General features: G+C 40.3%; 2 protein-coding genes across 2 annotated transcripts; both read right to left on the bottom strand.

The window, feature by feature from the left end:
* Window positions 1-3,891: 3,891 nt before the first annotated feature.
* LOC146383349 (leukemia inhibitory factor receptor-like) lies at window positions 3,892-11,524 on the bottom strand. The gene is made up of 11 exons (XM_084934557.1): window positions 11,314-11,524; window positions 8,564-8,709; window positions 8,322-8,472; window positions 7,972-8,235; window positions 7,748-7,874; window positions 6,582-6,718; window positions 6,355-6,500; window positions 6,103-6,256; window positions 5,564-5,677; window positions 5,372-5,462; window positions 3,892-4,924 (listed from the first exon to the last, which is right to left on the bottom strand). Coding segments are annotated over exons 1-11 (1,455 nt in total). The 5' UTR covers window positions 11,438-11,524; the 3' UTR covers window positions 3,892-4,923.
* A 2,875-nt stretch (window positions 11,525-14,399) lies between these two features.
* crata (carnitine O-acetyltransferase a) lies at window positions 14,400-25,743 on the bottom strand. Its single transcript, XM_084934553.1, has 14 exons — window positions 25,385-25,743; window positions 24,199-24,489; window positions 23,506-23,624; window positions 22,658-22,711; window positions 22,345-22,510; window positions 20,724-20,898; window positions 20,463-20,641; window positions 18,929-19,029; window positions 18,585-18,704; window positions 17,834-17,956; window positions 16,322-16,457; window positions 16,100-16,162; window positions 15,782-15,919; window positions 14,400-15,607 (listed from the first exon to the last, which is right to left on the bottom strand). Exons 1-14 carry the CDS (start codon window positions 25,409-25,411, stop codon window positions 15,392-15,394), a joined length of 1,908 nt encoding a protein of 635 aa, XP_084790679.1. The 5' UTR covers window positions 25,412-25,743; the 3' UTR covers window positions 14,400-15,391.
* Between the last annotated feature and the right edge of the window lie 28 nt (window positions 25,744-25,771).

Here is a 25,771-nt window from a genome sequence, read left to right as displayed (position 1 = left end):
TGAGAAGGAAAATTACCCGAGTCAGTTATCTAATGAAATTCCTCCTTTATCAGTCATTTGAACCAGATCGTAATGACAGGCTTAGTTTTGTTTTCATACAAAGACAACAAAGAAAGGGTTCAGTCTTTCCTTTTCCCACTAAACATCTAAAGAATTCCCTCCACTCCCTGTTTCCACTGAATTTTCATTTCGGAACCACACAGCACTCCAGAAATTCCAGAGAAGGCAAGTGAGTATGTGAGTTTATAATTGCAGTGTTGACTTTAAACTGAGCTACAAGCTGATCTGCAGCTGCACTGAGAGCCGCACTGAGTCACTGGTTTTACTAGACGTGTATTTAGCCACGTCTTCATGTGTGATGTCAGCCGTTGGGAATTTTTTCTTTCTTGTTATCTCCTGTCCACAGAATTATGAAAACACAACAGTCCTATTCTAAGGTGTTCTCACCAATGACACACAGCTTCAAACAGTTTTCTCAGATTTAAGAACATTAAGTTGCTTTTTGTAGTTATCCTTCTGTAAGACTGTGTACACAGATATTGTCGGGCATGTCCTTTTAAATTATTACATTTATTTTTTTGTCACATATACTTACTCCACCATCATGTGGTACAAATTAATACAATTCAGTTGATAAACAGATGTTTTTTTAAAAAAATTCTTAACAGAATAATTTACCAAAAGTGACTTTAAATGGTGCCTTTGCTGCTCATTTACAGCTCTTTTGGGGGGGACGTTTCCAGGATTTTTTACTTGGTGTTTCAGAGAAACAATAAAGTTTGGCCAGAGAATTGAGTGGACAACCACTGGGTGTGACAGAGTTTCATGACCTTGAGGCATACTGTGGGCTCAAAATATGAATATTTATTCTGGACAGCACAGTGACGCAGTGGTTAGCACTGTTGCCTTACAGCAAGAAGGTCCTGAGTTTGACTCCTCCATCTGGGCAGGGCCTTTCTGTGTGGAGTTTGCTGGAGCTTCCTCCCATAGTCCATGCAGTTAGTGGGGTTAGATTGCCTTAGATTTATGCAAAAAATTAAGGGCTCAAAAGTCTGTTAGACTGGACTTTTTTGAAACACAAATATTTAGAAAAGCGTTTGATATATGGAGCTAAAGAAATTTAGGAATCATTATATATGTCTAAATTTTGGATCATAAATTCGTTTTGCAAATCAGAGACGCTTAAGCAGAAAATGTTCTGAAAAGCCGTAAATGAGCCCTTAAAAAATTCTCCAACTTTCCCTTGAACATCTTTATCTAGAATTAGTAGATTCAACCATTAAGTTTCACACAGTTAAAACTTGGACAGAGTTGGGTAATCCCAAATATACGTCAGCACTTATTTTGGTATTTTGGAATAAGTCAGGCCAACAATAAGCTTCAGGAGTAACTTTCCCCAATCAACCCTACTGAAAACTATGTGATCCAGTCTTTATCCAGGAAACCAGTCAAATTAAATGAACTTCATCAGTTCTGCCAAGAAGGTCAAATCCAGCCAGAATTTTACCAGAAGCGTGCTGATGGCAACTAAAAGCATGTGGTTGAGGAAGGAACTTGCTAATGGACAGTTAAACTAATATTAGTAGGAGGGGCTGAAAGGGTGTCTCAACTACTCTGCTGGAGTCAAAGTAGTCTGTAGCTGTTGCTGATAAATCTAATATAATTAAAAGCACAACGAATCAGGACATGCAGGAGAAGTAGAAACGCCTCAAGAAGTACACCTAAGTATAATAGCTGTGTAAATGTACTTTACACTCCTAGCATGCAACGTGTGACAGCTCATCATTGATGCAGAGCTGGCTCCCTCTAGCGTTCATTACTCATGCCAAAATCAACACCGCAGGTCACACAGTCTTCATGGTGCTTTACTGTTTCTCTGGAAACCAACAACCAAGTTTCTGGCAGTAACCAGACACAATCAAAGCATCACATAAAACACTTTGGAAGTTTATTGTTTTATTGGTTTACAGCATTGAATCAAAGGTAAGTTCTTGGTTCTTATAAACACAGATCAAAGGAAAATACCTCTCATCAAATTTTTCACTAACATAGGCTAAACATTAATGATCAGTCAGTCGGTTCTAAGATCTTCACTCTGGTGTGCAATACTTGTTCAATTCAATTCAGTTTTATTTACTAAGCACCAAATCACAACAACAGTCGCCTCAATGCACTTTATAATGTAAGGCAGACCCTACAATAATACAGAGAAAAGCCCAACAATCATATGACCCCCTATGAGCAAGCACTTTGGCGACAGTGGGAAGGAAAAACTCCCTTTTAACAGGAAGAAACTTCCAGCAGAACCAGGCTCAGGGAGGGGCGGGGCCATCTGCTGCGACCGGTTGGGGTGAGAGAAGGAAGACAGGATAAGACATGCTGTGGAAGCTCCAACATGACCAGTTTAGTTTCTGTAGTAATGGCAGAGCCAGTCTGACACACGAACTGAAATCAGCTGATCATAGTGAGAGTGCAAGAACCAATAAACAAGATCGATAGGCAGGCAAACTAGTGATTCCAAGGAATCGTCAGTACTGGATCCAATTCCCATTGCTACGGTTGACTGTAGTTTCCATGGAAAATTCTCTGTAAACACTTTCCATTTAGTTTCCGAGTAAGGGCACTAAAACCGTAAACACAGAAGATTCCTTTCAGAGTAAAAGCTGCATCGTTTAAATGTGTTGGTTGCAATGGTAAGGCAAAGCTTTTACTTTGAAGGTGAACACTACCAGTTTCTGGTTTCTGTCACACTCTTCACAATTTCACAACTGCTCGAAGAGGAGTTATCAAGTGTTTTTTAGAGACCTGCTAGTAACCAAAGCACTACATCAGTTTCAAACTAGCGACTTCCAGAGCCCATTTAAAGCCAGTCAGGAAACACACATTTTTACATGGCAACCAGTGGTTGCCAGATGGTCTCTGACGAGTCTCTAGGGTTGGGCAACTGAGGTGTTAGAAAATAAGGTAACTTGAGGGATACGTTTTGTCATAGGAGCAGTAACCTTTCCTCTTTGTGTCCTAAAGAGAGGCAGGAATGACTGGACAGTAGTCTGTGTAATGAACAGACCACGAAGGTACAACAGTGTCTTAGAGGAGTGGTTTTCAAACATGAAGGGATTCAAATCTCATAGAAAAAATAATATTTTACCAAATTTTTCCTTTTCTGTGTGGATAATACGTAGGGCTTGCATGATTTTAAAAAAAAAAAGAGAGAGAGGCCTCTGTCTGCAGAGATGCAGTAGAATAATAAAGTATGAATAGTTTGAGGAAGGGGGAAAATCATGTGAAACTATGGCTCATGTGAAACTGTGGGGATAGACAACATAGGAAGAGAGGCGCCAGAATGTGTCCATATGTATCTGCACTGTGACCGCTTTCTGACCTGGCCTTAAGCAGGAAACAGGGAAATAAACAGGGCAATGTGACATTTTTCATTTCTGAGAATAGCAGGAATGTGGAGCCAGGATATATGTAGGTAAGAGACAAGACAGCTGCACATACCAATGGCCATAGGATAGTGTGTATGGATTCAGTGATTATAGTCACATGTGGGGGTCAGGTCAAAGGTGTTCTAAATGTATTGTGGGCTTAGAGTATAAATGTAACAGACTGAAGGAGCGTCCTTCAGATCTGCAGGAGCACTGTGCACATCTCCCCATGCGCATGTGTGAATAAGGAGGAACATGGGAAGTGAAGTATTCTGTCTCGTGTCTTACCAGGTCAGAATCAAAGGATTGGAAGCAACAGCTGGTCGCAACAGTCTGTTTAACCACGTACAACCTTTTGATTTTGCACCTAAACAAATAAAAGAATGGGTGCTAATGTATACCTTTTACAGGTTTTGAACAAGTATGTGCCTCTTTGGTCCTCAGAAGGTACAAATCAATTCAGTTCAGAATCAGAAACCTTTATTGTCATTAAGCATCAGCTGTTAGAAGCAGCTCTTGGTAGCAGCATTTATAATACATAACAATAAAACCAATAAATAGGTAACAATAAAAACAAATTTAAAGAATACAAACTATCTAATCAATAAATTCAATTTTATTTATATGCAGCCAAATCAGAACAGCTGCCTCAAGGCCCAGTACATTGTAAGGTAAAGACCCTGCAGTAATAAGAGAACCCCAACAATCAGACAACCCCCTTTGAGCAACAATGGAAATAAAACACTCCCTTTTAACAGGAAGAAACCTCCAGCAGAACCAGGTTCAAGGAGGGGCAATCATCTGTCACAATCTGTTGGGGTGAGGATAGGAAGACAGCTCAAAGACATGCTGTGAAAGAGAGCCAGTGACTGGCTCATGTGACTGAAGCAAAACCCAGCCCTAACCCTTGCCGAAGACGATAATGAAGTTGACTAACTATGTTGTAGTTCAGGGGTGGGCAATTCCAGGCCCCGAGGGCCAGTGTCCTGCAGGTTTTAGATCTCACCTTGGGTCAGCACACCTGAATCACGATTAGTTCGTTACCAGGCCTCTGGAGAACTGCAGGAGCTAATTTAGCCATTTAAATCAGCTGTGTTGGTTCAAGGACACATCTAAAACCTGCAGGGACGCCGGCCCTCGAGGCCTGGAGTTGCCCACCCCTGTTGTAGTTAATAATGTCTAAAGTTCCTGTGTAAAGTTTAAATGTGTTCACACATCCAGCAGCTATGCAGATGTCTTGGTGTTAATAAAATGTATGTGGACACACAGGAAATGGGACTGTGTGGTTACTCCTCTGTGGGTAAAGTGGGGCATGGCCGGGGTTTCTGCAGAAGCCTATTGTAGTCATCTTTGGAAGATGGAGAGAAGGTACAACACATCAGGTCCTGGCTACCAACAGGCTCTAGTGTACAGAAATTATCATGCAGTTCAGGAACATCCATGACCTCGCTGTAGTGACTCTGACCAAAGTGATGATGATCAAACACATGTTCATTCTGAAAAACAGAGAAAATGACCTCATGATAATGCAATATACAAGGAAACTAATAAAGAACTGAGTAGTACAGTTGTGTGGAGTATAGGGGTAGCATTAAGCAGCCAGACAGAAAGTAATTTATTGCACTCCTCGTTGCGTCCATAAACTGACCTGAAACACACAAGAAATATCAACTAACAAAAGAAACAACAGTTCCCCGACAGATATCCCGATTCTCTTACAGATATGTCAATATGGGGTCACTAAAATTAATATTGAATCGGTGTGTGACGTTGCCTAAACAAAGCTGGATTCTGTAGTTTGTGGTTCCCTCCCAAATCGGACCACAACTGACATGTTTAGCCGAATGCTCTCTTTGTGCTTGATGCTGTTGGGTGATAGAATGCATGAAAATAAATGCCAAACAAAGATTTGGAGACAAAAGAGGCAAATGTGCACTGCTTACCACACCCGGTGTCTGTAGCAGAGGATTGTGCAGATGGACAGAATAATAAAAAGTGCTCCCAGGGCTATCAAGGTCAGCACTGTCAAGTAAGCTGGTGAAAATAATGAAACGCATCGAGTAAATCAAAGAAAATGATAAATGTTGACAGTCTAATTAAAGAAAATAGTCTTCAAGATGAAAAAAGTAACCTACTCGATGGATTCAAGGTAACGGTGTTGGATGAAACTGCTGTTTGTGCGTTTACCATGAAGGTGTACGAACTGATGTTCAGGTTCTTTTCAATCAGGCTGGTAGCTCCAAGACCGACTGTATCAAGACAGAGTGACCACCAATATTACAACATAAACACATCTTTATGATCTTCAGGCAACCAGCTAATCTTTCTGTGTAGAGAAACAAAATCAGGAGTCAAACCTTGCGGATTAAATATTTTTCTTCTAGAAATGTTCATAATCAATCAAAAGATAGATTGCTGTGTTTTTTGACTCCAGTGGGACCATGATTTACAAAATGAGCACCACATTTACTTCAGTAAGAGACTTTAATCAATCAACTGAGACCAAAAGCTCATCAGGTAAATGTTTACTGAAGTCAGATCAGTTGAGAAGCAGCAACTTTTTCTTACTTTCATATGACCTGACTTTACTCAGACTGTATAAAAGATTGGACTCATCTGTATCTCATCATGCAGTTTTATTTAAAACCCTATGATTTTTAAAGAAAATACTTACCATCACCCTTCGTGCAGATATTGACACTTTTGCTCCAGTCACCCCATTTCCAGAAATGCTGTGCTGTTCCACATCGGACCCTGACAACATAGTTCCAGTGTGGTATCAAGTCCCTGATAACTGCAGCTGTGAGGCCAACTCCAAAGTTTTCAGTCTGGAAACATTGCAAAGAAAGGAATTATGTTAGCTGACTTCAGTGGAGACTTTTACTTTGAAAAGCCAATACCTTAGCCTCCTTTTTAATCTACTCACTTTGGTATTAGACTTTCCATCACTGACATCTACTTGGCACGTGATGTTGAGATTACTGTATTTCTGCACAGTCCAGCTCCATTTCAGACTGATGTTTCTGGGGTTCACAGTTGAAGCTGCCACTTCGTCTGGCGCGACCATGTGCACTAAAACAAAAGATCACAACAATCAGCTGATCTTAAGGATTAAAAATAATCATTTTAACCAAATTTTATTCAAAGCTTTACCTCTTCTGGTCAGGTTTGCCTTGTCATGGATCTCGAGCTTTCCCAGCCGATTAGTTACTGTTAAGGTCCAGTTCCTCTCAGCTGCATCCACCTTCACTTTTTGCGAGCATTTACCTGAACGTCCATTGATGCATGAGCTAAAATGTAAAAAATATACACCGCTATTACTAAATATTTACAACTAAATAAATACAGAGGCTAGCAGGACTACAAATTCACTAGGAAGCAAAGTAAGAGTACATTTTAAATTTGTCATTGACTGAACTCCTTATTGCTTAATCAATAATGTTTGGTGCTTTAAAGTTTAGTCTATAGATCCCAAAATGTTTTTGCTTTGATGGTCTTTTAAATCAGAGCATTTCTCTCAACTGCTTGAAACTACTTTTATAAATATTCAGGTTTTTGGGTTTTTTAAGAACTCTGGTGACGAGGTGTACTGTGTGCAGTTTTCACTGCAAATCATATAAAGTGAAATTAAAGAAGAATAGCCCTGAAAACAACTCCAGTGTGATTTCATCAAGGACGTTCTCTTTGTAACTCACTTTGACTTTTGACCTATATGGCATTACATACTGTGAGAAGCATAACAACTGTTTATTCCATAATTAATCAATTTGTTTTTTGGACCATGTTAATTCTGGGCACTTTATTTTAGTTTTCAAATAATGTGTTAACCATCTCTGCGTGTGTGTGTGTGGCTTATGCTTGGATATGCATGGATTTTACAAAGGAGAGTGGGGCACTTTAAAAGGGAATGTTTTGACAAGGCCTGATATGTTGTAGATTTTCACTCTAACTAACTAACTCTAACTAAAAGTAGCAAACAGGGCAGCCTGTCTGTCTGTGATAGCACTGGAGTCTGCATGCTCTCGCAGTAGAGCACTTTGCTTTCTGACTATTATTTTTTCAGGTTTTTTTTCCCCCAATAAATCATCCTGCAACTGAAGTTGCATAGCAAGTGCTAATTTTTGTAACTTCTGACTACAGATCATCGAGATCGTCTAAAAGTACGGTTCATCAACTTTTTGTTCTTCTGAATCTGAAACGGTCTGCAGTGGTTTTTAACAAGATGTCCAGTGAGGTGTCTTATTTATAAGATTCACACCCTCAGATGCTTCCATACAGGAGACTGTAGATATATTAGGGGTGGTTGGGTCTTATTATACCTTCCTTGGAGCTGATATGTTCTTTCCATTGCAGGATGTTCGTTTGCTGCCCTTCCTACGTTCCAAAAACAATCGATTGATTCCAGATCCCGGGTTTCACACTTAAGATCATTGTCATCAGGAGGGTCTAAGTTTGTGGCAAATACCAGGAAAAACAGAAAAACCAGCATTTATTTACAAGATCAATTGAGAAACCACAATCTCAAATGCTACATCATACTTACAGCTGGCATGAAAACTGGCTCCGCTGATGTTTCCTTTGGTTGTTTCACATTCTACATCACTCCAGTTTTCTGATTCTTGGTCCAGGTGAACAGTCAGGGAGTGCACATGTTCACTGATCTTTGTAGTCATTACATTAGTGCCTTTGTAGTCATATAGAAACATTGTTTTAATACTTTCCCCGTCTGGCACCATGCAGCAGAATGTGGCTGTGCTGCCCACCTCCAATATTTGGTCTCTTGGGAGAACCAGTATTTCACCCTGGTCTGAAGAAGCACAGTGATAAGAATAAACAAGACTGTAAAGTGTTTAAGAATCAAAAAAGATCAAATGATTTGAACTTAATATTAACCAGGTAGCGTCTTCTGCATCCATGGGCTTGATTGGTTGTTGTATTGGGACCTGAGCCGGACTGAATGGCGAGCACACTGCGATGGTAAATGGGAAGTCCATTTCCAGGAATGAGTAGATCCTATCTGTGCAGGTGCCACAACAACTTCACCCTACAACATTATCATAAACACATTAGAGGAACAGCTTTTTGTTTGGAGGCAACAGAAGTGAGGATTATAGTTACCCATAATAATCTCTTACATTGTGTTCAGGTTTGTCTGCAATGAGAAGCTGCAGTTCGTACACGAGCCCATCTCGTATCACAGAGCAAGAAGGGTCATCTTCCCACTTTAACAGGAAACTGTTGTAGTCAAGAGTCACATTCTGAGGTCCACAACGCAAAACACCTAAAGGAAGTGACCACAGGACATTTTATGGTTAAAGTGAACTGAACAATTCTTCACAGTCATCGTTGGGCTATTTGAACAGCAGTCAGTGAGGACACAGCCAGTGGTGCCAATAGTGTCGTCACTGCCCGGGCATCAAATACTGATGTTTTGTTAAAGACTGTCATATCTATCTGTGCTGGTGGATGAATGAACCTACTATAGCAATCCACTTCTTAGAGCTGATGTCATTAGACATTTTCAGGTTCAAACACTACTTCAGTTCTCGAATTCAAACAATGAGCCACCAACAAAAAATTGGATATCGTATTTGAAGTGCATGTTGTGTTAGCCAGTGTTGAGCATCAAGCTATGAGGCAGAAAATTGTGGTGATCCTGTCATGTGTAATGTCCTGTAATGTAGTTATACCCATCAACTCCCAACTATCCAACTTTAGAGCAGAAATAAACATGTTTACAACCTGATACAAAAGAGTTTTGGCCTCTGTAAACCCCTGTAATAAACAAAATAAAATCAGTTTACATTTGAGAAAAAATACATTGTTAAAGCAGGCACTGGTGTACAAAGTTATCACAGCATTTCCAAAGGTCAAAACTGGAATGAGATGTATCATTAAAAAATAGAGGAGAGAGAGACACTGCAGCACAAGTCTGCCAGAGGCAGGAAGTAAAAGATTTCAAAGACTCAGAGAAAGACCAAGAAAAGCTTCTCTTCTGCAGAGAGACCTTCAAGCCAGACATAAGTATGCTAAGGACACGTGGAGAAAATTACGCATAATAGAAGTATGTCCATTAGTAGATACAACGAAACAAGATCTCTTTGGCTAAATTCAATTCAATTATATTCAGTTTTATTTGTACAACGCCAAATCACAACAACAGTCGCCTCAAGGTGCTTTATATTGTAAGGTAGACCCTACAATAGTACATACAGAGAAAAACCCAGACTGTTTGGGGTGAGAGAAGGAAGACAGGATAAAGACATGCTGTGGAAGAGAGCCAGAGATTAATAACAAGTCTGATTCAATGCAGAGAGGTCTATTAACACATATTGAGTGAGCAAGGTGACTGAAGAAGAAATATGCAATGTATCATGGGAATCCCCGGCAGCCTACGTCTACTGCAGCATAACTAAGGGAGGATAGGGTCACCTGGTCCAGCCCTAACTATATGATTTAGCAAAAAGGAAAGTTTTAAGCCTAATCTTAAAAGTAAAGATAGCGTCTGTCTCCCGAATGCAAACTGGAAGCTGGTTCCACAGAAGAGGGGCCTGAAAACTGAAGGCTCTCCCTCCCATTCTACTTTTAAATACACTAGGAACAACATGTAAGCCTGCAGTGCGAGAGCGAAGGGCCTGATTATTTAAGACCTTGTATGTGAGGAGCAGGATTTTGAATTCAATTCTGGATTTAACAGGAAGCCAATGAAGGGAAGCCAAAACAGGAGAAATATGCTCTCTCTTTCTAGTCCCTGTCAGTACTCTTGCTGCAGCATTTTGGATTAACTGAAGGCTTTTCAGGGAGTTTTTAGGACATCCTGTTAATAATGAATTACAGTAGTCCAGCCTGGAAGTAATAAATGCATGAACTAGTTTTTCAGCGTCACTCTGAGACAGAATATTTCTCATTTTAGAGATGTTGCGCAAAAGAAATGCTGCTTATGTTTGGAGAAAGAAGAAGGGGGTTACAGCTCAAGAACACTGTCCTTCTCATACAAAAAAGACTCCCATGAAGATATCTAAAGATTAAAAGCAAAAAAGCTAAGAAAAAAAAATCCATCAAGCAAGTCTTGATGCAAGCTTACTCTTCCAGGTAAGGAAATCCCAAAAAGTTGATTTTGTTTATCTGGATTGAAGCCCGAAGAAGTCACTTGGATGAGTAATGAAATATTTCTCCCACTGAAACGCTACGTCCAGATGAACAGGATCAACTTTTTGGGAATCCCACTGTAAAGTTGTGAGGTGAACTGAAGATGTGACCATTTGTGTCCATAATAATAATAATAATAATAATAATAATAATAATAATAATAATAATAATATCCTAGAATTTTGCTCAAAAAAGCTGAAGCAGACTTCATGGAGCCTGTTAGTAAAATTAGCCACACAGCATTTTATATTTTTTGTCAGATATTTGAGTTACAAAAAACCCCCAAACCCACCAACAAGAGGTCCACAATTATCAAAGCTAAAGACCAACAGATAGCTCGCAATGAGGTCTGTGCCCATCTGCTAGTCAAAACGACGTTGAAAATGCAAACTTTAAACCTTTATAAAACATTTAAATGGGTTGGTTATAAAAAATGAATTATCAATTAAAAAATCACCCCCTGGGGTGGAAATTACACAAAGGGGAAATTACAGACACTACTTATGCCTTGATTCTGCATCTCAGTGGCTAATGCTCCCTGAAAACTCTGGTGAGTGCAAAGTCAACATAACCTGGAGCTCCACTGCATGTCTTTGGCTTTTAGCATACATAGTAAAGATTATTTGTGCAAACTCAGGTGTATACACAACTAAGAGCTGAAATCTGAAATCTTCTTTACTAAAAATATCCAATCCTTTTCATACCTGAAGACTATTACAGAGGACGACATACTTACCCTCCCCTTGTCCATCTTGCGTGCTTTGTCCGAAGAGTGAAAACAGTAGCAACCATGTGATCATGATCTTCTTCCTTTGTAGACTGAGGCAATGAGCATCAGCTAACAGGTGGCTGAAAAGCATATGAAGCAAGGTTCAGGTTTTCTTTGAAGAATCAGTGCGCAAAATATCAGAGAGAAGAAGAAAGTTAGTGTCAGGTTACTCTGTGGAGCTGTGCTCCATTCACACGCTCACTCTGCAGATCCATTTATATAGTAATGACTGTGAGAGCCAGGTGGACCACACACAGGAAGAGGAGCAGCTGTGTGTTCTCATAACTAGGACTCAGCTGCCAGTTGGGACACGCCTCACCCACTCTGCTGCTTTTACTTGGAACTGACCTTTTAGAAAAACATCAGTCAGAGGGAGTGAATCAGAGCCAACAAACAGATTCAATCCAAACTTCCTCATCGGATTCATCCCTCCATTACACCTGCTGGAACTAGTGTTCAGTACAGTTCTTGTGCAGTGTGGCATACCTCATCCTCTTCTACCCATTTCCTTCATAAAGAATGGCTTCTTGAAAGCCACCCTTCCACTGAAACCATTTCTGATGAGTCTTCTCTTCAGTGAACAGCAGATGAATCAGCTGAAGGGGCAGGTGCACCTCTCAGGTGTTTGCTGGATTTTTTCCCCCCTAGTTCTTAAGGACATGACTTTCAGATTCTGGTCACCTGCTGTAGATAGCTTTGAGGTCTGTCACTTCTTCTGTTATCCACCACGAGACAAGATCTTGCTTGGAGTCCAAGACTGAGTGTGATTGATGGTCATTTGTAGGAGATGAAACTTTTATGTTATGTGTGTTTTTCTGGATTTTTGTTGATATTCTGTTTCTCTCCTTTAAAATTGGAGGCAGTTAATTTCTTTGTGTGTGAGCAAACTTACAAATTAAGCAGAGGATCAAATAATTATTTCACCCAGTGTACACACACACAGACACGCACACTTCTCAGTCCATACAAAGAGCCCTTCTAAGGTCTGAGTGACTGTGAGGGCGAAATCTGTGGAAAATGATGTGTTGTATGATGATGTATTTCTCATAATCTAATCTCTACTTTTCCAGTCATTTAAAAAGATTAATTATCTTTACACAGATTACAAAGAGGCTCTTCAGTCATGACTAACAGAAGAATTCCTTCCACTTCCCGCTTTCCACTGTGTTTTGGCAGCAAGTGACGGTTTAGAAATTTCAGAGAAATTCAAGCATGACAGTCAGAATGTGAGTTTGCAGTTTCCCTGTGAGTGTTTGGTTTTAGGGATGGGGGCAAGGTGGACAAAGAACAGGGTCTGAATGAACCAGAGCTGAACTTCAGCTCCAGCATGAGCCGCACTGAGTCATTGGTTTACTCAAAGTCTTTTCATGTTTAATCCACTGTAATGTTTCGTCTGCTGGGAAATGTCACCTTCTGACTACAGCAATATAAAAACACAAGTGTCCTGCACAGTTCCCACCAGTCACACACGGCAGGAGGCTCCTCTGATTTCTGCATTTAAGAACCTTAAAGGTACTTATTGTAGTTGTGGTTGAGTTAAACTGAGTTTATTGACTCCAGAGGAGCCAAATTCGTGCTCATTTTATGCTTCATCTTTGGCCAAAAATTTGCTTCACGCCGTGTCCTGGAAACCCATCAGGAGCAGCTGTTTGATTCCGTTCGTGGGTGGCCGGTGCTTTTTGGTCAGCATGATTTGAAAGAATAATCATAGGTCACATATTAAATGTTCATGTCATACTAAATGTCCAGTTGGAATAACGTTGGACTCTTTCTCATCCCATTTGTTGTTAGTGGCAAATATTTGGGGCTTTCCAGTGTGACTGTATTCACATGGGCAACACGAGGCCAAGCTTTGCTTCACATTTGGTGTAACACATCAGACTGTTCATGCTTTCATGCTTACTGCATCACGGTATGGTACGGCAGCTGCACCAAAGCAGATAGAGTGAGGCTTCAGAGTGTGGTCAAGACAGCACAAAAGATCATCGGCTGCCCTCTCCCCTCCCTGATGGACATTTATTCCTCCCGCTGCCTCACCAGAGCAGCAAACATTATCAAGGACAGCTCCCACCCTGGCTTCAACATGTTCAGCCTGCTTCCCTCAGGGAAGCGCTACAGGTGCATCAACACAAAAACCCACAGACTAAAAAACAGTTTCTTCCCCAAAGCGATAACCACCCTGAACTCACACATGCACAGATAACACAGCCCCCCCACTTCCCACTTCCTCTATGGACCACCACTGTGCAATACCAATTCTATGTGCAACAACTCAACTGTATATACATAACACTATTTATTACATATTACTTACGGCTTGTATATTGTACATTTTATATATATATATATATGTTTTTCCCTATGTTAATACTGTCCATATGTACATAGCGCTGCAGAACTGTACCCCCCCCCCAGCATGTTTACACTGAGTAGGAGATGCTCTGTATCTCATTGTACAACTGTATAGTGACAATAAAGGCATTCTATTCTATTCTATTCTATTCTATGCTTTCATGCTTATGTAGCTTTGGTTAAAGTGTTTTTTTTCCCCTAGTGCTAACCAAATTATTCACCATCACCGTCACATCATAAAAAGGGCTTGTTATATATTTTCCAACAGCAATTTTAGCACAGGGGAACTCCAGGCCTCGAGGGCCGGTGTCCTGCAGGACATGTCTTGAAGTTCTCCAGAGGCCTGGTAATGAACTAATTATTTAATTCAGGTGGGTTAACCCAGGGTGATATCTAAAACCTGCAGGACACCGGCCCTTGAGGCCTGGAGTTCCCCCACCCCTGTTTTAGCAGATTATGAGTCTACCTTCTGACTGTGGAGCCCATTTGAATTCGGTAAATATTATCACCTTCACAGGACCAAGTTGCTGCCATGTGATTGGCTGATTTGTGTTAAACAACTTAACTGGTATACCTAATGAAGTGGCTGTGAGTGTCCATGAACCATGGTGCTAAGAGAAAAAACAAAAACAAAAAACAAACAAAAAAAACCCCACATGTTACCATAAGAATAAAATAAAGAAAAATATACAAGAAACAAGTGCTTTGAACAATATTCATTTAATCATTCTTTTAACTTTGTATTTTTCACATTCACATTACATCGTTCCCATCGTTTAAACTGGCCAACAAAATTCTGTTAGTCAAATGTGAACACACAACCTCATTTAGACTCCAGTAAACATGTTTTAGTGTAATCTTAAAGCCTAATCTTTAAGTGCTGCAGAACAAAGCAACATTACGTTAACATATGGCCTTAAACCCAGTTAAGGCCATTCGTGATCTACGATTTTGGTGAACTTTTAGACTCTAGTCAAAAGACAAGTTCACACAGTGTGGGAAAAGTCATCAAGAAGAGAAGGCAGAGCAGAGCAGGGTTGCAAAATGGCTTGCAGCTGTTACCGATTTCCAACAATGTGGTCTCTGGTGGGCTTGATCTAAACCTCTCTGGTTATGTTTTAAACTATGAAATAGTCCAAACATGTTATTTTCTAAAACTTTCTCCTATTTTTACAAGTTCAAGACTAAAAAAAGTAATAAAAACATTTTCACCCTGTGCAGCTTTGTGCATTACACAATGATGGAAGTCTAAGGCACACAAGTACAAACCAGACTGCTAGCTACAGATAAATATTCTTATCAGACAACGAGCAGTCTTCATTAATGATTTTTTTTTTTAAAGTACAGAAAATAATCTGTGTGATCAAGTTTTTTTTTTTGTTTTTTTTTTTTTAAAGATTCAAAGAGTTTTGACTTGTTGGTTTTCAGTCTGATCAGGTGATCATGTGATGGTGAAATATCCAGTCAAAACCACCAAACAGTTAAATTTTCATGCTGTAAACATGTGCTTCACTCATTCTGTGATTTTTTTATTTTATTTTATTTATTTTTTAGTAACATCATAACATCATTAGAAATGTAGAGGACAGCAGCTCTCACTGATTCAGTCTCATTTAAAGTGCATGATAAATCAAACAAATCGTCTGTCTCACTGCAGCATTTGTTTCATCTCCGGAAACGTTCTGTTGGAGCCTCACAGTTTGGCTCTCGGCGCTTGCTCCAGCAGTGTCCTCATGTCCAGCAGCGCGTCCACCACGGCCTGAGCCAGCTGTGCTGCGGCAGTTTCTTTGCAGCTATTGAAAGCAGACACGGCAAAGTTGATGTGGTCGTTCATGGGGTTGTAGCACACACCGTACCCGTTGGGGACAACAGGGCCAAAGCACATGACGCAGTCGGTCTGGGATGGGACCTTTTTGAAGATATAAGAAGTAGAGGTTAGCTTGCAGGACGTTTAGATGTTTCAACTCATCTGGAGTTTGTGTTGCTCAAGTTACATAAAAAGAATTACATATACATGAAAATGCCAAGGTCGCAGGGTCACATTTTCTACTTGCATGTGTTGCTTCAGAATATTGTTGTATACCTGACTGGTAGACAGTCGGTAGTGTAAGGCTTTAGTGTAGGCGGCGCCTTTCAAGACATCAGGGACAGAGAGGTTCTCTTCGATGGCCTGCATCTTCAGACCCAGCAGGTGTCTGTCGATGGCCTGACCACTGACTGCCTATGAAGGAGAGACAGAGCAAAAGCAATGATTTTTTTTTCCAGTGGATTCATTAAATATTCAGGTCCCTTCACTTTCTGCACCCATGCTGTAGATGTGAGGCTAGAGTCACCTCTACTGTCACTGCAGAGATGTGCTCATTGCTGGACCTTTTACAGTCACAGTGCTGTGAGCACTCACCATGTTAGTGTATGACCTGTGAGCCTTTACAGCCTTCTCCATGAGATCCACTTTCTCAGAGTTCTGTGTAAACAGGAAGAAGATGGGAAAATCAAACTTGCATTAAACTTGACTCATATTCATTTAACGAGTCTAGTTTAATAAAACCTGAATTTAAACAAGCCATTAAATCAAATAAAAACATATATTCCTGGCCGCTGCATGATCAGTTTGGTGGCCGACCTGTTTGCTGGGATCGTCAAAGGCTCTGACGAAGGCGGCTGAGGCACGTGAAGCGGATCGTATCGTATCTGTACGACCGAGTCTGAACATCCGCAGGGAGGCGCTTTCATATGTGGCACAGCACTGCTGGTACATCCTGCAAGGAGAGAGGAGAGGATATTTTACCTCCAGGAACAAAAATGAGGAATTAAACTGCTCTGATGTTCATTCACAGCTCATAAATTTAAAAAAAAAAAAAAAAAAAAAAAAGATCTTTGATGGTTCCAGTCTGAGCAGAGGATGGCACCATTTCAGTACTTCAGAAGACATCATAGTTAATTTAATTAAGATTTACATAAGAATTTATATTAAATTCATATAAGAACGAAACTAAATAAAGATGACACTTGTAATCCTACCGATTACAGCAGTTTACAGAAGCATCCCAAAATCATCTCTCTGCTGAGAGATGCTTAAGAGGATCTTGCAGGACCATTTAAAATATATATATATATTTTTTCACATAACCTGGGTTTAGCTGCACTGAGATGATAAAGAGGGCTAGAAGTCACACAGAGGAATAACAGGGAAAGTCTTGTAAATTTTTAAATTAAAAGCCCCTACACAGACAGAGCAATGGCTCATATGATGTCCAACCTAGGGCTGGGTATCGTCACTGATTTCTAGAATCGATTCGTTTCCAATTCACAAGGTCCCGAATCCACGATTCGATTCAATTCAATTTGATTTGAATCTGGGAAATTTTGACAGTCAGAAATATTATAATTCAGATCAGTACATTTACATATTTTTGTATCTATAAAAAGGAAGCTGACACACGCAAGACTTTATCAAAGGTGTGAGTGTCAAAGTAGCTGAAGATAAAACACAGAAAAACATGAAGGTTGGGGATGGGATTTTATAAAAATATTCTGCAGTACATCAAAAATGAAAGAAAACCATTAATCAACATATGAACATTACCTCTGACATTACAGCGGTTTTATTAGAGACACGGCTGCATAATTTTAAAAAGTTTACATTTGTAGCGTAGTTTGGATCTTCTTTTGCTGCTGGTTCGGTCAATATTGTTTGGAGAGAGATAAAACTAACAGCTTTATGATCAGCGCAAAAAGGGCGTGGACACAAAGCGCCGACAGATCAGAATCAGCAAGCTGTCGGCTTTCAGCCCCGACCGTCAGCTGAGAAAGGCGACATCTCACTGATTCTGATCCGTCGGCGGGTCCGCGCTGTGTGTTTACGTCTTTGTGCAGAATCCATGTACCCGCTCTCATTTACTGTCTTAGCTGTTTGGTGGTTGTTGAAATTTTGTGATCTTTCACCTGAGATTCTGGCATTTCGGGAAAAATAAATTTATATTAAAAAAATCGATTCAGGATTTTAATGAATCGATTTCACGTTATCCAAGCCAGAATCGATTTTAATCGATAAATCGATTATAAAAACCCACCCCTAGTCCAACCTCTGTGCTACAGTTAGAAAGCCAGGCACTAACACCAACCAGCGCCTCACCTGTAGTAGGCCAGCTGCAGCGCCATCTGGATGAAGGCATCGGGACTCATCTTGTGGGCTTTTGGGAAGTTTTTTCCAAAGTGTCCGAAAACCATCACCCTCATGTCCAGGTCCTGGGCTAGTCTGTAAGGGAAAGATGTCACATTTACACTGACTGTTAACACATATGTCAGCAAGTTTGGACAACATTGTTGTACCAGAGTATTTAGACTATGATTTTCAATATCATCACATTAAGATGTTCTTCTTTCCTTTACATAAGGAGATGATATATTTCCATTTGCATTGTTGTGTGCTGCACAAAACCCCCACCAGAGGGCAGTATGTACTTGTAAACAATCTGCTGAGCTCAGCGAGCTGTGAAACTGGCCACAAAGCATATTAAAGCGGCAGTATATTTAGCTTTGTCCTACCGATACAGATAAGCTAGGTCACACAGATTAAGCTTGAAGAAAACTTTGAATAAAGAGGGTAAAGCTTCTAACTGGATTCATTTTTAGTCCCCCAGAAAAAAAACAAGTTAAGAAAATCAAAGAAAAAAAAAAAAAAAAAAAAAAAAAAAAAAAATCACAACCCATAAGTTAGCTTTTTCATATTCACATGTCAGTACTGAACAAGGTTATCTCTTTATGTTTGTTTTACACACAACTGCTCAAATCTATATCAAATTATAGCTGGGTTAACACAAATACTGTCCTGAAAAAATAAAATATTGCCCAAACATGATACCCATCCCAAAAGCTGCCCTCACGTGTTCATGCTGTTCTTGGCCTCCTCGATGTCTTTCTTGATATCCGGCGTGATGTGGAAGTCTAATTTCCGCGGCATGGGTAAAGGCACCATGGGAGACCGCACCATCTCAGGCTTCCTCCTGTTAACACAAAGAGAAAACAAAACATACACAGAATCAGTGTTTACACCAGAAAAAGAAATCTGAATGAGTGGATGAGATGGAAATTGAGCTGCAGAGAGCAACTGAAACAAATGTAGTGCTTTCAAACATGTCCAATCACGCTGTGGTGAACATTCCCATGCCAGAGGCTCTAAAGGGTTCCTCTATGAAAATAAACTGAAGATAATCTGTGACCTACTTACGTGTACTCTACAACGTGGTCGATCAGGGCTACGATGGGGGGACCTTCAGCCGGAGCGTGCTCGTAGTTTGCTCCACACGCCCCATCCTCTCCAACAATGAACTGGAAGAGAGAATGAATGAATGAATGAATATCTTTATTCGAGCAACCAAATAATAATAAAGTTATTGTAATGTACAATTGTGATATACAATTACACACACAATAAAAAAACAAAAACAAAAAAAAAACAAGTTTAGCTCGAAAAGGAGTGGGATGAAGACAAGCTTTTTAACTTCCACCCCTACAATCTTATCTGAGTTTTAAATTTTGTAGTTACGCAGTACATTTAAATATTTGTGACATACAATTACAATTATAAAATTATCACATTGTCATAATTACAACATACAGTAGTGTAAATATTAAGCATCAGTAATACAGTCTTTGTTACCACCGTTGAGTATCACAGTCATCACCATCATGGTCATTACATCCTCTCCATATATTATTTATATTTTAGCTATGAAAATATCAATGAAGTTTGCTTCCATTGTATAGTAGTAACTTTATCAATTTTACTTTTGAGAATTAATTCTGGTCTACTGTTTCCTAATAATGGAGATAGCAGTAATAACAACAGCATAAGACAATATCAACAGTGTCCATTTCAACTCTACAAGATAATTGTTTATATAAGTATTTGTTGTTAACATTCTATATATAAACAAGGAAGAAAGAAAGAGAAAGAGAGATAGAAAAAAAAAATCATTCAAGGAATATATTGTTATTTACAATCCTGGATAAACAATCACACACTCGATTCCTCTTTGTACCTTGACAATATACATTTTTTGTACCTCAATTTAAACAGATGAATATTTGGACATTGCTTGAGCTCTACATCCAATCTGTTCCAAAGTTTCACTCCACACACAGACACACACAAACTTTTCCTGGTGGTTCTAACTATCTGCCTTTTAAAGTTACTACATCCCCTCAAATTATAACCTCCTTCTTTATGTGTAAAGAGCTTTTGGATATTTTCTGGCAGTATACCCTTATTTGCCTTATATAGTAGAAGAAAAAACAGTTAAGGAAAACACTGCACGTTTTCTCTATTGCTGAGGGATTTAACGGCCTTATTATATTATTATTACAGTAACCACAGTTCCAGTTTATCAAACATCAAAGCCCACTGAAGAGAGACCAAACCACCAGGGTGAGGAAACCAGGCCTTGCTGCAGGAGACAGGTTCAGAAACATCAAATGTCTTGATGCATGAAAACATGCATCACCTCATCATGTTTTTCAGCTAAAACTGTCCTGCAGTCTAAGATACAGCCACCTTCCTTCAGTTAAACTTGTTGTTTGTTAAGAGTTTGAGGGATTTAAAGGCTCTTCTGTAATACTGATGTTTCTCTTACAACACTTCAAGCTGAATTTAGGCTGAGTGAGAGAGAAACATCTGCATGTACAGACACCTTGGCGTGCAGGCTGTCTAATGAGGTTGTTGCTGTCTTTTGTGATCACTGTTGTATGCACGTGCAAGTCACCTGCAGCGTCTTGTCGAACCAGCGGTTGCCACTGTTCCACTGGCTGCCGCCTCCGTGCAGCATCTGGATGGCGGCACAGCTGCGGTAAAGCTCATTAGACACCCGAGGCATCGCTCCATCCAGACACAGTGTGAAGATGCTCCTCTGGATAGCCAGCACCGACTCTTTGTTGGTTTTATCTGCACACACAAAGCAAAAAGTGACTAAACTGCTCCACAGACTCACAGCTCTCATAACACAGTCAGCGTCCTGTTGGCTCACCTTTGATGAGGTTGAGGTAGGCTTTGCCCCACGAGTCTCGGTGCTGCGTGGTGAGGATGCCGACAGGCTCCGAGTTGGAGTTTGTTGAGGCACTGCAGATCCTCTCCAGCTGGACGCAGAGCTGATCTGCAGTCAGCGGAGTTCCGTCGCTGTTGTACACGTCCAGCACAAAGAACTGGATCCAAGTGGAAGAAAGAGGTTAAGTCAGAAATCAGTCTGCCAGATGCAGATGCAACAAAAGCTAGTGTCCAGACCTGTGTCTAACACATTCTTTGAATAGTTCCTGATTTAAATTAGGAAGCAAAAGTGCTAGAGTGGTAACTTTGGGGGATTTGTTAGTCTTTCTACTAGGGTGACATACAAACATTCATCCATCACAAGTGATTAATATACTGATTTGTTTCTTAAAAACAAGCCCAGTCAAAGTTTTTTTTTTTTTTTTATGAATCAAAAATGCAAAAGATGAAGGAAATGATCCTGAAACTAGAAGAGCGCTCAGTTCCTCCTTTTATATGAATCACAAAAGGTTTATGTCTGTGGGTATAGATCTGCAAACCTATATAAATATTACTACTTTGGAAGAATGTATTAGGCGGTAATGCTAACTGCAGGCTAATAGCCTGGAACAAACCCTGGAATACTGTATGGCATTAGCTGAATATCGCCCCCTAATGATGGATGCAGTGAAGAAGAAAAAAACAAAAGGTCCCAGCGTTTAAAACTCTCAGCCTTAAAATTAATTACTAACAACAGCAAGCAGCTAGACTCTATTAATAAATAGGATGGCTGACTGTTTATGATTTGTGCTTTTCTATTGTTTCTAAAATGTGTAAAGCAGTGCCAGGACTGCCAAAGGCCATGCTCGCTCAGAGGTGCTAACTACAAAGCAAGTTTAACATATCCAGGATCACTTTACTTATCTAGTTTCATTTATTATCGCCAATCAGGATAGGTGATAAAGAAATACATCACTGATCAATCAAGCTATGAGTGTGTTCACTCAAAATCTTAAAATCTGAAGCAGAGAAAATACATTGCCTATGCATTTTGATATTTCAGCCCCGGTGGTTTTAGATTAGATTAGATAAAACTTTATTAATCCCTCAAGTAGGTTCCTCCGGGAAATCCTTCTTTTTTTTAAAGAGCAAGTAAAAATTATATATATATATTTAAAAAAAAAAAAAAGAATTCAAACTAATAACTACAGCGGTCCCTTGCTATAACGCTGTTCACCTTTCGTGGCCTCACTGTTTCGCTGATTTTTTTGTGTGCAATTTTGACTCTGAAGTGCTGTACTGTATGTTTGTAAGTTTTCTCCCCAACAAACGCAACAATGTCGACGAACCGTTTTGCACCGTCAAAGGCACCTGTGGTAGCACACAAAAGGCAGCGGAAGATGCTAACCATCGCACAAAAAGTTGGACTTCTGAACATGTTATTATATGTTACATCTGTTATTTCAAACATAGTCTGCCGGCCTGTTTCCTTGTCCAAAACACCACACAGGTTTCACGTGGCTGCTCCGTTCAGACCCATGAAAGTGCCGAGTGTACTCTGGAAAACTCGAGTTTACCGTGTTTGCTGATCTCTAACGTCAGGCTGCAGAAGGCGAGCTGCTCACCTGGAAGTTGTGCACTACGGTGATGTGTTTGGGGGGTCGTGAGCTCTTGGCGTGGTTCACCACCGAGTCTCTCTTCAGACCAGGGATCCGGCATGATGACAGCACCTCGTAGTACTGATTCATGCAGAGAGGCTTCCCTCCCAGGTACTCGACCGGAAGAGTTTCACTGAAAGAAAAATATTCTATCATTTACTGCATGCTTCGGTTTGACTGATTAAAACGTATTCAGGATCATGTGATCTCATTAAAATGTAGAATTTTATCCCTGCTGAACATAACTGAATAAAAACCAGATTCTAAAATAAGTACTCACTTATCAATCATTGTCTTAAAGTCCAAAACGCCTGCTATCAGTTTAGCTGCAAACCTGAAGACAGATAGACAGAGATTAATATAATCTATCGAGTTTCAGTAACAGGAGCCCAGAGATTCACAGGGTATGCCAAAGAAAATGCTGAAAAAACATGAAACTTTGACAAGGAAAAAAAAAAAAAAAAAAGAAAGGAAAGGAGTAAAGGAAAAGAAAGATGAAATAAAAAGAAGGAAAAAAATAGGGGAAAGGGAGGGAGAGGAAATGAGGAAGTGAGAGTGAGAACAAAAAGGAAATGAAGGAGAAAAAAGTAGACGAAAGAGTAGAAGAAGAAGAAGATGCAAGCTTATGAGTGGAAGGAAGGAAGAAAGAAAGAAAGAAAGAAAGAAAGAAAGAAAGAAAGAAAGAAAGGGAGGGAGGGAGGAAGATCCAAAGCACCTCAAATACACATCAAACCTCTGAACACCAAACCTGTCAGCTGGAGTGGAAGGTCTGATCTTTTATTTACTTCAATGACTGAACTGAATGTGTTTATGATGGACACATGGATTCAGACCTAACCCTAAACACCACGTGTTCAGTGGTGTTCACATTTTAGTCTAAAAACATGACATTTAGTCAAAATCAATTTATTTGTTGCATCTTTTTTTTTTTTCTTTCAAAAAGCCAAAAAAAATGATGGACAAAATTAATTTGGTCCAACCAGATCCTGTAAAAACAAACAATTCAGTCATCATCAGGGAAATCAAGGTGCATGACTTTATACTACAGGGAAAGAGACACCGAAAACCTGTTTGGGATTCAGAGCATTAAAGAGACTCTGACATTTGGAAGAAGCTGCATGTGATCACCTTATTTGTCCTTTCTTATCACTGAAGTTCATGCGAGGCAAAACCAACCCAGGACTTGAATGGACGACCACAGGCAAACGATAGTCGAGGTAAGCCACCTGAACCCACCACTGTGACAGCTACAGAGAGACAAACACACAGATAGGCACTGAGTGGATCACACATCAAGAAGAAGGACACAAAATAACTTTGTTATCAGATTTTCCTTTAAAGAAGAAATATTAGATCAGTTTACAGAAAGACCCCTTAGCCTCTCCCTCACCAACAACAAAAACTAAGATGAGGCAGGACGTCTGACATCAACACTGCATAAAAAAGGTTGAGAAGAAACTGCTCTAGACAGTCAGTTTTTTTCTACTCTTAGGTCTGTGTGATGTCATACAGGAATATCATTAATATGGTCAACTCAGGCACAGAAGTCACACCCTCCTGTTCTTTGAGAGGGGTCAGCCAATCAGAAGAAAGTTGGCTGTGAGGAGTGTGAGGAAGTGAAATCTGACTTATTTCACACAGAGGAAGAATTAAAAGCCCAAAGTAAGAAAAAGGGGTATTATTTTGAACTGAAATTCAAACAAAGCTACTCTAGCAGAGTCCAAAAATGAGAGTATGGAGGTGGAAATAAGCACCATAAGTCTAGTTTAATATATTTAAAGGACCAGAGTGCCAAAAACAAGGTCCCCTTTTTGAGCTCACCCAGTTCTCAGTTTTGGATGCCCTCTTCTCCAGACCCCTCTGCAGCCTCTCTCCAAGCCCTCCGGCTCGCTGAAACTCCTCCAGCAGCCCTTTGGTGTGCTTCAGCTCGTCTGCCTCCACAATGGGCTCTAGGGCGGCAAGGTATCGCTCACAGGTCTGCTGCAAAGTGGGGACAGGCAGGCATGGCAGCCCCTTCTGGTGGGTGAAGTATCGGCCAGCGACTCGAGTGGCTGATACCGGTTTGACCAAGAAACTGGTCTTCACAAAACCACAGGGCTTCATCATCCCCACCTTTAACAGAGAAATAAGAGAAAAGACATTAAGACAAAAGGTTTGACTGCCACAGCGGACCATCAGCCACTCCCACAGCACATCTCACCACCTCTTGCTGTCCTCATTCATGTCCTGCACCATCCTCCCATACTTCCCTGCCACTCCTGACTTCCTCATGCACTATAACATTTCCTCTCTTGGCACCCTATCATATGCTTTCTCTAGATCCACTTCTCCATAAACACTGTCAAAACAAACCTCACATCTACAGTGCTCTTTTCTTGGCATGAAGTCACCCTCCTGCTTGCTGATCCTCAACTCTCTCCTTAACCCAGCTTCAACAACCTTTTCCCATAACTTCATGGTATGGCTCACCAGCTTTATACCTCTGTAGTTATTACAGCTTTGCATATTAGTTTCATGGGGAAAACTAACATCACAGGATAATGAGCAGAGGGTCAACAGCAAACCCACAAAACCAGATTATGATTCAACCAAAGAGTATTTAATGTGTTTAAAAGGTGTGCACACATGCTAATCTCATCGGTTTATTGTATTTATGTTGTAGCATCTGCTTTTAATCCAACTTACACAGGCTTGGACTACATTAAAGGTATCTTTAAAGCTGCAGTCACGCTGGTGTTCAACTGTCTTTGAGCTAAATTCACCTTTCACCCACTTCTGTAATTGCCGGTGCGTTAAATATTAGCCACAGCTAGCAGCTAACAAACAGAATTTTCCGCCTAGTAGCAGCAGCGAGCTAATTAACTTACTCTAGCTCAGAAAAAAACTGAGTCTCGGGTGAATTAATTAACGTGGCTGTCATTAATTCTGTCAGAGTGTGAAAGCTGAACTCGGGGGGTGGGGGGACACAAACAAACCAAGTCAGTCCGCTAAAGCTGCCGTTACTCACCACAGATCTGCTGCAAATGCCCCACATTCTGCAGTCGGAGGCAGAAACGCCCACAAAAACACAGAGAGCAGTCCAATGAAGCACAGAGTCCGGCCAGCACGATCTTACTCAGCTTTATTTATTTTTTTATCCGTCTGGCGGGCGGTGCTGTAGCCTGACTGTACAGCCTCTCTGCAGCTGCTCAGTGCTTTATCTGCTAAAGTTACTCAGCTGGAAAAGAGCCGGGGTGACCGGCTGCCCCAGATGCCATAAATAAGTGGCAGAGTGGCAGTTATGCGCACTTATAAGTACAAATTCGATGTAACCTCTTAGTTTCTCGTTTTACTCCACTATAAGAAAGCATTAAATGTACTTTAAGATAAAAGTTTGATTTTCAGCAATTTGAGA

The sequence above is a fragment of the Perissodus microlepis genome, chromosome 7 (genome assembly GCF_051167445.1).
Source record: "Perissodus microlepis isolate ML-2025 ecotype Zambia chromosome 7, ASM5116744v1, whole genome shotgun sequence".
Taxonomy (NCBI): Eukaryota; Metazoa; Chordata; class Actinopteri; order Cichliformes; family Cichlidae; genus Perissodus; species Perissodus microlepis.
The sequence above is the reverse complement of the archived record's forward strand: the minus strand, read 5'-3'. Positions and strand labels throughout refer to the sequence as shown.